Raw genomic sequence first — 13,638 nt, 5'->3', positions numbered from 1 at the left:
TCCTTCACTCTGGTTACACATTAAGGCTTCCGAGTCACAGAGGCTGGTTGGAATCTAACTAAGCAGCCTGGAGAGACTTGTAGCCTAATTTCTCCGAGCTCGGTTTCCTGGGGGCGGTGGTACTTACCTAGTCAAGCTGAGAAGAGTGCATGAGAGAATGCAAGTAAAAACTCTCAGCACATTGCCGTCAAAGGCTCAATTCATTTTTGCTCTTAACGGTATTGAAACTTCCCTGAAGAAGAGGCCTGGTCTCCTGCATTGCAGGCAGATTCTTGACCATCTGAGCCACCTGGGAAGCCCCCAAAGAGACTATCATTCCCTAAGGCGTGCAGCACTGACCTGAGGCCGTGTGAGCCTCACTCCTGCCAGCCCGCAGCGAAACGTATTCGCAGGAAGATGGATAAAGAGCTGACGGGTTTTCCCCTGGACCCTGCAGACCACGGAGGGGGCCGCTGGCTGCCTGGCGCCGGGGCAAGCGGGATAGCAGGAACCACTCCAGCCCCTCGGAGGACCACACGTCCCAGGGTGCAGCGCGCCCACCAAGGGTGGCAATTTGGCCCGGGTGGGGTCGGACTGCGAACGAGCCGGGGAGGAAGCGGTGCACGCTGGGACCGGTAGTTTTCGGGTCTCAAGTGCACCGGTCGGAGGACGGCCGAGCGGAGAGGTCCCTCCCCAGTCCCGCCTTTTGTCCACGTCTCACTTCTGCCGACCAATTTTCTCTCCTGTCCCCGGGAGCCAGCCCTTCTCCGATCCAGTCCCCATTGGTCCTGAGGCGCAGCGTGCCCGGGCTCTACCCGGAAGTAGCGTTTGGGAAGGCGGTTTCCTAGACTACGACACCGGAAAGCTGGGGGAGGTGCCCCGGGCTGCTGAGGGCTGAGGGCGGTGGCAGCGCTGGCGCTGGGGACCGGCTTGGTGCCTTCGGGAAACTGCTCGGCGACGGCGGCCGTTCGCGTCCCTCCGCATCCCGCCCTCAGCACGGCTCGCAGCCCCTTCGCCACCGGCGTCCGGCAATGTGTCCCACCGGCAGGGCGTAGCAGCTGCGCGTGCGCGGAACCGCGGGGCCATGAGCGAAGCCGGCGGCGGCCGGGGCTCTGGGTCCTCGGTCCCCCAGCGAGCGCCATGGAGCCTGGTGGCGGCGACGGCCGCGCTGTGCCTGGTGTCGGCCACGTCCGTGTGGACGGCGGGGGCCGCGCCCATGAGTCGCGAGGAGAAGCAGAAGCTTGGGTAAGGGTGCTTGACAGCCTGGGGGTGGGTTGCCTCGTGAGGCTGACCACCGGCAAGGGTGCTTGTCATTGCGACCCGGGCGCGCAGTGGCCTCTCCTGTCGCGATTGGGGACGGCTGTTTCCTCGAGAGGACCCTTGCGGGGTGGACAGGGTGCAGGAAGACGGGGGCCCGCCGGCCCGCGAGGCGACCTCGGGGGACTGTCTCGGGCTGTCGCCCGGGCTGTTTGTGACCTGTGCAGGTTCCTCAAGAACAGCCGCGGTGTGTCAACGCAGCTGCCATGTCAGTGGCCCGGGAAGGGGGCTCCGGCCGGGGTCCCTGCGCGCTAGAGTTATGCGGTCGCGCTTCATTCAGAGACGTGGTTAGATTTCTCGCAGCAGTGAGCTCCCAGGTGGGAATAATGCGGCTGATCTCCCTAGTTAAGGAAATCATGTTTACACCTGTTACGGAATAGGGGGCGTTCATTGGAACTTGAACTTTACGCATTTTACCATTTCCTTTGCAGTGTTTGCTTGCACTGCATCTTCATGGTAGAACAATATTGGATGGTAGTGTTTCGTAGCCCAGATTAAGTATACTTATTCACTTTACTCAACGTAGTTTTATCAGTCTTGAAAGGCATAGAATCATCAAGCTGTGTGTATAGCATTTCATTTGGAGTCAGTATTCCTAATATAGGCCAGGTCCCACAGATGAATAAAGGAAAAGCCAGGAACCGGTAGAAAATGGGCAAAGGGCATGAAGAGTTAATTCACACAAGAGGAAATGCAAATGTTTAATAAACATGAAGCTACTCAACCTCATAAATGTGAGAGATGCAGATTAAAACAATGAAATAGCTGTTTTTTTGCAATCGGGTTAGTAAATACAAAGCAGAGTGCATGAATAAAGTACTGCCTGGATAGTTGAGGTGTGAGAAGAAACTTGGTGGGAGTGTAAATTGCTGTACTTTACTTACAGTCTCCAGAAATTTAAATTGTCTGCATTCGCTGATTCATTAATCCCATCTCAGGGAATCTATCCTACAGAAATAAAAGCACCGTTAAAGTAGAGATAGGTGTACAAGGATGTGCATTGTGAAATAGCAGAGCTGTCCCTCGGACCATTCATATTATGGAATAAAACTCAGTTGTCAAAGAGGAATTAGGCCATCAGAAGCCTGCCCAGAATATATTCTGAAGACAAAAAAGGTGTAAGTTATAGAATAATATCTGTGATACTATCCCCCCACCTTTTTTTAAAGAATAAATTGTCTAAGCTCAGAAAAACATGGAAAGATGATTACCTTCTGGAGTTATGATGGAGATGACGTGAAACCATCAGGATTTGTTTTAGATACAGACTTCCACTGTACTGAAATTGTTGCTAAGTCTTGTATTAGTTTTTAATAAAAATAGCAGGAAAAGACACTTGTTGGAAAAAAAGTATCAGCTATCCAAACAAAATTGACTAATAAACTCTAATAAGGGTCTTAAATTTTCTCTTTATAGATTTAATGTAACACTGATAACTGCTTTACTGAATACTCAGTGTTCAGTGCCAGGTACTTTACATATACTGTCTCTGTAACCCTGTTTTTTAATGAGGTGAATGCAATCCCCGTGTTGCAGATGAGGAAATTGAAACTCAAGGTTGATGTGTTCAAAGTTACAGAGCTAAGTAAACGGTGGAGACAGTATTCAAACCAAGTGCTCCCACATGCTTCAGAGCCTGTGCTCCCCGCACTTTGCTGTAGTTAGTTCCATAAGCCTTGGAAAGAGATGCTTCAAGTCTGTTAAGGAGAGCAAGTATTTTTATTTGACCATCGCTCCCTTCCACCCACCCCCCTTTTTAAAAAATTTCTATTCTCTTATTTATTTATTTCTTTTGCCACACTGCACAACATGGGGGATCTTAGTTTCTAGACCAAGGACGGAATTTGTGCCCCTTACAGTGGAGGTGCAGATACTTAACCACTGGACTGCCAGGGAAATTCCTTCCCTTTTTTTATTAAAAATTTGTGTTAAGAGAAGTCACTTGAATAACTTATTTTTGACCAAGATAAAGTTTTAACTAGAGCGGGCCAACCAAATTGCGTTGAGATTTCAGCTCAGGTTTTGAGATCGTTTATGAAAGTGGTTACAATTATTTAGGCTTGTTAATTTAGATTGCCTTATGCTAGGATAAGATTATAAGAAGAGTCTATAGCTACAAATCACAAATACACATTGCTTGACTGTTTTCTCCTCTGGGAGTTTTCAGGAGACTGAACTTTGATTTGTTAGGTTTACCTGTACAATTTTTTTCAAAAATCCAAATAATGATTTATGATAAAAAGCAGAAAATGTCCCATCCCTCACCCTTCCCTCCAGACTAAACTGATGATAAAAACTGAAATGGAGAAAAAAAAAAAAAACTGAAATGATTAGGATTAGTAAAAAACTGCTTGGTTACTTGCAGTTTATAGTTTTTGGAATAATTTAGCTTGTAGTCTTATACTTTATGGAATTCATTTATTGTTTTTGTGTTTTAAATGTTGCAGCAGTTGTTAATGTTTTTACTTTAAAAATGAAGTGTAAAACAGTTCAATGTCTGTAGCATATTGGCAAGCAATGTAACTTTAGAAAAAGCTGACTTACAGAAATTATTTACAGTGAAGAAAGAGTGGACCTGATTTCCAATACATTTTTATTCTGTTGTTAAAGATGTAAAACACAATAGAAAATTGTGTTTCTATATAATACAGTAGTTATTCTACCATTCTTTATTTAAATATGATTGTTAGGACTTATATGTGTAATTAAGAAAGTGAGAGAGCTCAACTGGATAGTAAATACCTCCAGTTTGAAGTATGATTGGTGAAATTTGGTGATCATGGGATGGTCATATGCTTCATAAATGTAAGAATTGGAAAATAATGTGTCATTTGCAAACATGATTTATTCATCATCTTGAAGCTAGAAGGCAAAGTTGGGCTAACAAGTTAATGCTAATGTTATCTGTGGTGTATATGTCTAGGCACTACTATTACCAGTTACAGGAATTTGTCTTAACAGTAATTTTTTATTAATTCTATTTCAGGGGAAGAAAAAAGGAATTTCCATATTCCACTTATCGATATCAGTGCTTAAAGGGAAAATTGAACTCTTTTTTATGTTTTGGTTATTAGCTAATTTGAGAGCTCTTTGTCACCTACAATATAATAAAAAAAATGTCTAGAAGGATTCTTTGAGATACTCCATAATTTTCTGAGATAACTTGATCCATATTCTATCATACATATAAACATATAAAGAATTAGTGTTTTAGCAAAGTGGCTTATCACCTTGTTTTCCCTGAGCTACCAGGGAAGCCCCTTTTAATGATTAGGTGTTTTTAAATAATCATTATTTATAAAAAGTTGGTAGGACTTAGCTTGTTCAGCTCATAAGGTTGAGTGTACTTGATTTTGCTGATTATTAGAGCAGGTTCTGGAAATTAGTCCTTCTGTGTCTTCTGGCTTTACTGTTAACCACTATTTCATCATCCTTGATTACAGCTTTTAAAATGCCAATTGCAGTACAACAGGAGGTAAAATAAAAGTAGATCCAGCCATTTTCTTTAAGACTCTTAATTCTTGACATTAATGATTGAAAATTTGGGAATAATAGTAAGAATTAATACAAGACTGTTACTGATAAAATGTTTTTCTTTTGTTAATTATCGGGAGACTTGGCCTTGCCTCGTCATAACATTGACTTTTATAGTCTTTCCTATAAGCCTCACTTCCCCAAATTTAAGAGTGTTTAATTGAAAGACTGATTTCTTGGTCTCAGTCTTGCAGATTTTGACTTAGTAAGTCTGGTGTTTGTTGTTGTTTGTTTTAGTTGCTAAGTCCTGTCGAACTGTTTTGTGACCCCATGGACTGTAGCCTGCTAGGCTTCTCTGTACAAGGGATTTCCCAGGCAAGAATACTGGAGTGGGTTACCATTTCCTTCTCTAGGAGATCCTCCCTACCCGGGGATGGAACCTGCATCTCCAGTGTTGGCAGATTGATTCCTTGCCACTGAGCCACTTCAGTACTTACTCTTAAAAAATTGGAGACCTTGTTACTTATCTGATGCTTTCATGGATTATTTTGGGTAATCCTTTCAACTGAAGTAGATGCATTAGTCTCATTTTTCAGTTGATGAGGCTGAGGATTTTAGAGCTAGGATGTGCCCTGAGGACACAGGATTCAGTTCAGTGCCTCAGGCTCTGCTTACTCTGGGTAAGAGCTCTCGGTAGAAAAGGAGCCTGGCTATAGGGATTGGATCTGATAGAGTGCCTGAAGAACTATGGAGAGGTTCCTAACATTGTACAGGAGGCAGTGATCAAAACCATCCCCAAGAAAAGAAATGCAAAAAGGCAAAATGGTTATCTAAGGAGGCCTTACAAACAGCTGAGAAAAGAAGAGAAGGGAAAGGCAAGGAGAAAAGGAGAGAAGTACCCATCTGAATGCAGAGTTCCAAATAATAGTGGGGAGAAATAAGAAAGCCTTCCTAAGTGAACAGTGCAGAGAAACAGAGGAAAACAATAGAATGGGAGAGACTAGAGATCTCTTCAAAAAAATTAGAGATACAAAGGGAACATTTCATGCAAAGATGGGCACAGTAAAGGGCAGAAATAGTATGGACCTAACAGAAGCAGAAGCTATTAAGAAGAGGTGGCAAAGAGACACGTGCACCCCAGTGTTCACCGCAGCACTGTTTATAACAGCCAGGACGTGGGAGCAGCCTGGATGCCCGTCAGCAGACGGATGGATAAGGAAGCTGTGGGACATACACACCATGGAATATTACTCAGCCGTCAAAAAGAATTCATTTGAACCAGTCCTAATGAGATGGATGAAACTGGAGCCCATTATACAGAGTGAAGTAAGCCAGAAAGATAAAGACCAATACAGCATACTAACGCATATATATGGGATTTAGAAAGATGGTGACGATAACCCTATATGCAAAACAGAAAAAGAGACACAGATGTACAGAACAGACTTTTGGACTCTGTGGGAGAAGGCCAGGGTGGGATGTTCTGAGAGAATAGCATTGAAACAAGTATACTATCAAGGGTGAAACAGATCACCAACCCAGGCTGGATGCATGAGACAAGTGCTCAGGGCTGGTGCACTGGGAAGACCCAGAGGGATGGGGTGGGGAGGGAGGTGGGAGGGGGCTTCAGGATGAGGAACACATGTAAATTCATGGCTGATTCATGTCAATATATGGCAAAAACCACCACAATATTGTAAAGTAATTAGCCTCCAACTAATAAAAATAAATGGAAAAATAAATAAATTAAAAAAAAATAAAGTAACTATACCCCAATAAAAATTAAAAAAAAACACCTCAAAAAAAAGAGGTGGCAAGAAAAAAAAAAGAGGTGGCAAGAATACACAGAAGAAGAAAAAAGAATATAAAATATATAATAATATAAAAATATCTTAATGACCCAGATAACCACAATGGTGCGATCACTCACTCACAGCCAGACATTTTGGAGGGCAAAGTCAAGTGGGCCTTAGGAAGCATCACTACGAACAAAGCTAGTGTAGGTAATGGAATTACTCCTGAACTCTTTCAAATCCTAAAAGATGATGCTGTGAAAGTGTTGCACTCAATATGTCAGCAAATTTGGAAAACTCAGCAGTGGCCACAGGACTGAAAAAGGTCAGTTTTCATTCCAGTCCCAACAAAGGGCAAAGCCAAAGAATGTTCAAGCTACTGCCCAATTATACTCACTTCATATAGTAGCAAAGTAATGTCCAAAAATCTCCAAGCTAGACTTCCAACAGTATGTGAATCGAAAACTCCCAGACGTTCAAGCTGGATTTAGAAAAGGCAGAGGAACCACAGTCAAATTGCCAACATCCTGTTGGATCGTAGAAAAAGCAAGAGAATTCCAGAAAAAATTATTTCTGTTGCATTTTTTATGCTAAAACCTTTGACTGTGTGGATCACAACAAGCTGTGGAAAATTCTTCAGGAGATGGGAATACCAGACCACCTTACCTGCCTCCTGAGAAATCTGTATGCAGGTCAAGAAACCACAGTTAGAACTGGACATGAAACAGTGGACTTGTTTCCATGTTCCAGATTGGGAAAGGAGTACGTCAAGGCTGTATATTGTCACCCTGCTTATTTAACTTCTATGCAGAGTACATCATGGGAAATGCTGGGCTGAATGAAGCACAGGGTGGAATGATGATTGCTGGGAGAAATAGCAAATACCTCAGATATGCAGATGACACCATGCTTATGGCAGAAAGGGAAGAGGAATTAAAGAGCCTCTTGATGAAGATGAAAGAGGAAAGTAGAAAAGGTGGGTTAAAGCTCAATATTCAAAAAACAAAGATCATGGCATGCAGTCCCATCACTTCATGGCAAATAGATGGGGAAACAATGGAAACAGTGACAGACTTTATTTTGTTGGGCTCCAAAATCACTGCAGACTGTGACTGCAGCCATGAAGTTAAAAGATGCTTTCTCCTTGGAAGAAAAGTTATGACCAACCTAGACAGTGTATTAAAAAGCTGAGACATTGTTTTGCCAACAAAGGTCCATCTAGTCAAGGCTATGATTTTTCCAGTAATCATGTATGGATGTGAGAGTTGAACTATAAAGAAGGCTGAATGCCGAAGCTTTTGAACTGTGGTGTTGGAGAAGACTCTTGAGAGTCCCTTGGACTGCTAGGGACCAACCAGTCCATCCTAAAGGAGATCAGTCCTGAATATTTATTGGAAGGACTGATCCTGAAGCTGAAGCTCCAATACTTGGGCCACCTGATGTGAAGAACTGACTCATTGGAAAAGACCCTGATGCTGGGAAAGATTGAAGGCAGGAGGAGAAGGGGACAGAGGATGAGATGGTTGGATAGTATCACTTACTCAATGGGCTTGAGTTTGAGCAAATTCTGGGAGAAGGTGAAGGACAGGGAAGCCAGGCTTCCTGCAGGCTTGCAGTCCATGGGCGTCCTGCAGTGCTGCAGTCCATGGGGTCGCAGAGTTGGACACGACTGAGTGACTGAACAAACAACACAGGGAGTTGACTCCTGGCCTTGCCATTTTCAGTCAAGGCAGGATGACCTTGTCTAAGTCACGTCACTTCTTGGTTTCTCATGTTCCACATCTATAATATAGTAATACCATTACATAAGGATTGTTGTAATAATTAAATGAGTTAATATATGGAAAGCGTTTAAAACAGTGACCAGCATATATTAAATATTACAAAGTAAATATCATTATTGCTTATCCAATATTCTGACAGTGCTGTGGTTTGTCCTGTTATATGTCAGTGAAATGAGTTTCTGAGCAGTTCTGTCATGCTCTGAGAGCCAAAACTGCCAGTGCATTTCCTGCTTATTAGGGGACAGCCTACATAATTAACCAGGTTGTGGTTAACCAGGCAAAATCTGGTGTGGGGATCGGAAATCTCCACTTTAAACAGTCATTTTGGAGTTTTGAGAAACAGAGTTAGCCAAATACACAAATCTCTTTTTAAGGATTAGTTTTCTTACTTCAGGAATGAATACTGTTTATTGACTTTTGACAGTTTTTTAAAGGAATAAAAGGTACAAAGTAGAATCATAAAATATAGCTTTTGGAAATGTGACCAACATATTAACAAATATATGTTAAACGAGGCATTAGTGATCTTATTTGATTTAAGGGGAAAGGCAGAGGCTTGATAGAGTATTGTTATTTTATAGTAATACACATTCCCACCTGTTTTTTTTTTTGGTCGAATGTTTAGTATAAGCAATAAATGTTAACAATAATTATTTCTTTGGGGGCTCTTTATTGTTTTCCCCTTTGGAGACATTTATATTAAGTAATTTTGTTACAAGGTAACTGTTTTTCATCATCAGATTTTCTTCTCTCTGCATGGCATGCATCCTTCAACAGTTTTCTTAGGAAAGAGTATAAGATGAATTTTATATGAATTTCTGGAATAGTGAAAGTTTGGCCTAGCTATGTGTGATTCATGAAAGCTTATCTGCTAACACTGGTCTATTTCCTGACTCTCTTTATGTTCCTTCCTAACTAAATATTTCTTTCATTTTTTGTTTGTATATGTTTATGAAGGAGCATTAACTTTTTGAAAGGCATTAAGTAGAATATATTTAACTTTCTCCCATTTCTGCTCTTTTAATAGGAATCAAGTACTGGAAATGTTTGATCATGCTTATGGTAACTATATGGTGAGTAGAAAACTTATCTTTAGATACTATTTATGTGAGCTGATTATTATGTGAGCGCAGTCAACTGGGAATTTTACAACTTGAATTAATAAATTTAATTTCCTTTAAAAATTCATTTTTAAAGGAAGTTTTAAGAAATAGTGTGAACATAGGGTAACAGGGTGTACCTGATAGTGGTTCTTAGAAAACCAATATATTGAATAGGTAAGAATAAATTTAATTAGATTATGAAACTGTATTTAAATAGTTTCTTTTGATGCTATCAATGGTGTGTATTAAATAGTTTGTATAGTTAGATATGGTAAATATAAACATGAGTAAGATATTATCTTTGCCTTAAGGGAAATGCTTCTCTTAACTAAACAAAAAAGTATTTACAAAATTACTTTATTCACTTTATGAAGAAAACCATTGCTTTAAGAGCGTCAGACCATCACCTACGTTCTGTCCAAATGATATCCTCACAGTGGGCCTTGATTTGAATATATTTTGCTTTCTAGATATGCTGGTCCATATTATTTTAAAATGCCTTAGTGCTCACTTGAGATAAAATAACAAGTTTAGTTTTGCAAAGCAAAACATGTTCTGGAGACCTATTGCACAATAGTGAATATACGTAATGTTGCTAAACTTACACTTAAAAATGGTAAAGTTTATGTTCCATGATTTCTACCACAATTGAAAATTTAATTTTAACTAAATAGTACAGAGCTAGGAGATGGGGAAGGGCATTTGTAGCTGCCCTGTGACCTCTTGCCCCCCGCCAGTAAAATGATCTTAAAATACAAAAAAAAAAAGAATCATAATAGTTTTTAAAAGATAACTAGCCAGCGAATTTTAGAGGTCGAAAGATAATTTTACAAGTAAATTTGTGTAGTTTTGATAAGGTTAATCAGATTATTCTGAGAATTACTTCTTATGAAGTAATTGTTATGTCAACATATCTTCTATGATTAAGGCCTGTAAGTGTAGTTGGGGAAAGTTCGGCAAAGAACTAAGTTTAATTGATTCTGCTGTGTTTTTCAACTGATTCTGAATCCATTTTTCTGTTACCCAAATATCTTCATTTGTTTACGTTATCTTTATGAACATGTAAGTACATACGCTTTTATACATTAAAAATTTTTTTTAAGCTTGTCTTACATTTGATAATTCTTATTCCCTTCTATATTGTACAGCTTTTAAGAGTACATACTGAGTTCTTAAATGTTTTTAGGATATAATGGTGATGAAGTTCTGTGTGTTTTTAACCATGTTGAAAACACAGTTTTGAATTCATTTCTCAAGACTCGGCCATTCCCTTAACATTTCTTTCAAAATCATTTATCCCTGGTTAATTCAGTTTGGGCAAAGCATAATTTTCTCTAAGCTAATAGTTTTGGGGTGGCCAAGTGGATCTAGGTTACACCTTCAAACCAAAGCCATGCCGTAAATGCATGCTTTTGGTTCCAAAGTTGAATAAGATGTTATACAGCTGCATTAATTCAATACATCTCACTGTGAATAGGGTCTTCTTTTGTGAAGCACAGTATCTTTAACATTTTGTTCCTTATTAGGTAAACAGCTGAAAGTTATATCAGTACATTTTTTCCTACTGTAGAAATGAGTTTCTGACAGAGCAGCTACCAATGGCAACCCTCAGAAGACTTCCTGGTCCAGTTCTTATTTATGGACCCTCACTGGGTAACTTTTATTACAATCATCTGCCTGCAAGATCTAAAGGAGAGGGATTTCATTTCCAAAGACCAGAAACTCTTGGAATTAACACCCCCCGCCCTCCATTTTTCCAGTGGCGTCACACCCATCTGCAGTCCGCTGCAATATGTATTTTAAAACGTTCAACTCTTTTACGACATGAGTGACTCTGGCAGTGTACTTGTGCTGGGCTCAAACTGTGTGACGTTTGTAACCCAAGGTTTAGTCTAGAATTCACACTTCCCCTTTTCAGGTTCTCAGCTAACGTGAAACAGTTCTAGAATGTTAAACAGAGACCAGGTACCCTGGACTTGTTATATGAAGTCATTTGCAATTTTTTTCTAGTTCCTATACTCAGAAACACTATTAGCTTGTTATAGAGTAAAAGTATGTATAGATTTTGGAGTTAGATGGGTTTGAGTTCAAATCCTATGTCAGTTATTTAGCTTGGACCTTAAACAGATCATTTAACCCCCTTGAGCAGTGTCTTCCTGTGAAAAATGGGGATGAGTACAAAGGATTATTGTAGAGTATAAGGTTTTTGAGATCACAGGGCCATTTTCTTTACTTTTTAATAAATTCATCTTCTATATGTCCTATATTTAACTAGCATCATGAAAAAATGAAGTGAAATGTTAGTCGCTTAGTTGTGTCTGACTCTTTGTGACCCTATGGACTGTAGCATGCCAGCCTCCTCTGTCTGTGGAATTCTCCAGGCAGAAATACTTGAGTGGGTAGCCATTCTCTTCTCTAAGGATTTTCCCAACCCAGGGATCAAACTCAGGTCTGTTGCATTGCAGGCAGGGCTACCAGGGAAGCCCAGCTAGCATCATACCTGCTACATTAATGGTTTTTTTGTTCTTGAAAGCACTGATTTGAATTCTTATGAAGGTATAATCAAATTTTTTTTTGCATTTGATTATTGTGATATATCTTTACCTTTTAAAATCAGAAATTGTGTAATAAATTTTATCAAAAGTATACGTTAATGGTAAATTTGGGGTTGTACAAATCTGTTTGCTGTAGTCAGTTGCCTTCTGTGCTAAGTGAAGTCGCTCAGTCATGTCTGACTCTTTGTGACCCCATGGACTGTAGCCTACCAGTCTCTTCCATCCATGGAATTTTCCAAGCAAGAGTACTGGAGTGGGTTGCCATTTCCTTCTCCAGGGGATCTTCCCAACTCAGAGATTGAACCCAGATCTCCCTCATTGCAGGCAGACGCTTTACCATCTGAGCCACCAGGGAAGCCCTTTCTGTGCTAAAATGGCTTTTAATAAATGTTGAAAACTTTTCATTTCTTACTAGATTTTAAAAATATTACTCTCCAGTCTAGTACACAATTACAGCAATTCTTTTAACTTTCTTGGTTCTGGGAAAACAATGTTATTTTCCAAAGACAAGCAGAATAATATTGAAAGCGAAAACTCTGGAAATGGAGGAGGACACCCTGCGGTAGGTCTGCCACCTACCAGCTGGGTTACAAGGGAAAGTTACCTTATCTCCCTGAACCTATTTCTTCATCTCTCTAAAATGGTTTGCCTGCCTCATGATGTTTTAAAGATTAAGCAAGTTAACATTATTAAAGTACTTGGAATTTGTGTCCAGCAGATAGGAAGCACTGTGTGTTTACTGCTGCCAGCTACTGCTGCTATCATCACGGCTACTAGCGAGTCATTGTCTACCTGAGACTGAAGTGGCCCTCCTAAAATTTATCTAGGCTTTAACTCAGAACTCCTTCCCTAGATGGTACACAGAACTTTCTTCAGACACACTCATTCTGTCCTGTTTGAGGCATGCCGTCTTTGAACTTTGTTTTTCTTTATGATTCCCCAGGTTTTAGTAATGCTATTTTTCAATTACAGTGCCCTGCCAGCCTTAGGTAGATTACTAAATCTTTGCCATCTCTTGGTGTTACATCCAAGAATTTTCTGATTTTATCAATTGGTAGCTCAGCTGGTAAAGAATCTTCTGCAACGTAGAAGACCCTGGTTCAATTTCCTGACTCTGGACGATCCCTTGGAGAAGGGATAGGCTACCTACTCCAGTATTCTTGGACTTCCCTGGTGACCCAGATGGTAAAGACTCCACAATGCAGGACACCTGGGTTTGATCCCTGGGTTGAGAAGATCCTGTGAAGGAGGGCATGGCAGCCTGTTCCAGTATTCTTGCCTTGAGAATCCTATGGACAGAGAGGAGCCTGGCGGGCTATAGTCCATAAGGTCAAAGAGAGACACGACCCGAGAGGCTTAGAACATGTGCATTCTGTCAACTAAGAATATTATTTGGGGCTGCCTGGAGAAGGAAGTGGCAACCCACTCCAGTATTCTTGCCTGGAGAATTCCATGGACAGAGAAGCCTGGTGGGCTGCAGTCCATGTGGTCACAAAGTAGGACACAGCTGAGCGACTAAGCACACAATAGCATAAATACTAACACCTATAACTAAAAAGCCTCTTGATGAAGGTGAAAGAGGAGAGTGAAAAAGTTGGCTTAAAGCTCAACATTCAGAAAACTGAGATCATGG

At 40.7% G+C, this 13,638-nt stretch overlaps 1 protein-coding gene and 1 long non-coding RNA gene across 3 annotated transcripts in view; one reads left to right on the top strand and one right to left on the bottom strand.

Annotated features, from left to right (window-relative positions):
- LOC122708135 overlaps window positions 1-609 on the bottom strand; it is a 29,682-nt gene extending 29,073 nt beyond the window's left edge. Inside the window, exon 1 of the long non-coding RNA XR_006345014.1 lies at window positions 340-609. This is a non-coding gene — a long non-coding RNA (uncharacterized LOC122708135). The remainder of the gene's footprint in view (window positions 1-339) is intronic.
- A 224-nt stretch (window positions 610-833) lies between these two features.
- The window catches only part of EDEM3 (ER degradation enhancing alpha-mannosidase like protein 3), a 72,704-nt gene continuing 59,899 nt past the window's right edge, over window positions 834-13,638 (top strand). For both annotated transcript variants that reach the window (XM_043923281.1, XM_043923280.1), the window contains exons 1-2: window positions 834-1,224; window positions 9,375-9,420. In XM_043923281.1, the coding sequence (XP_043779216.1) occupies window positions 1,064-1,224; window positions 9,375-9,420 (207 nt within the window). In that variant the 5' untranslated portion in view covers window positions 834-1,063. The remainder of the gene's footprint in view (window positions 1,225-9,374; window positions 9,421-13,638) is intronic.

The sequence above is a fragment of the Cervus elaphus genome, chromosome 14 (assembly GCF_910594005.1).
Source record: "Cervus elaphus chromosome 14, mCerEla1.1, whole genome shotgun sequence".
NCBI classification, from domain to species: Eukaryota; Metazoa; Chordata; class Mammalia; order Artiodactyla; family Cervidae; genus Cervus; species Cervus elaphus.
This window is presented reverse-complemented; position numbering and strand designations above follow the sequence as displayed.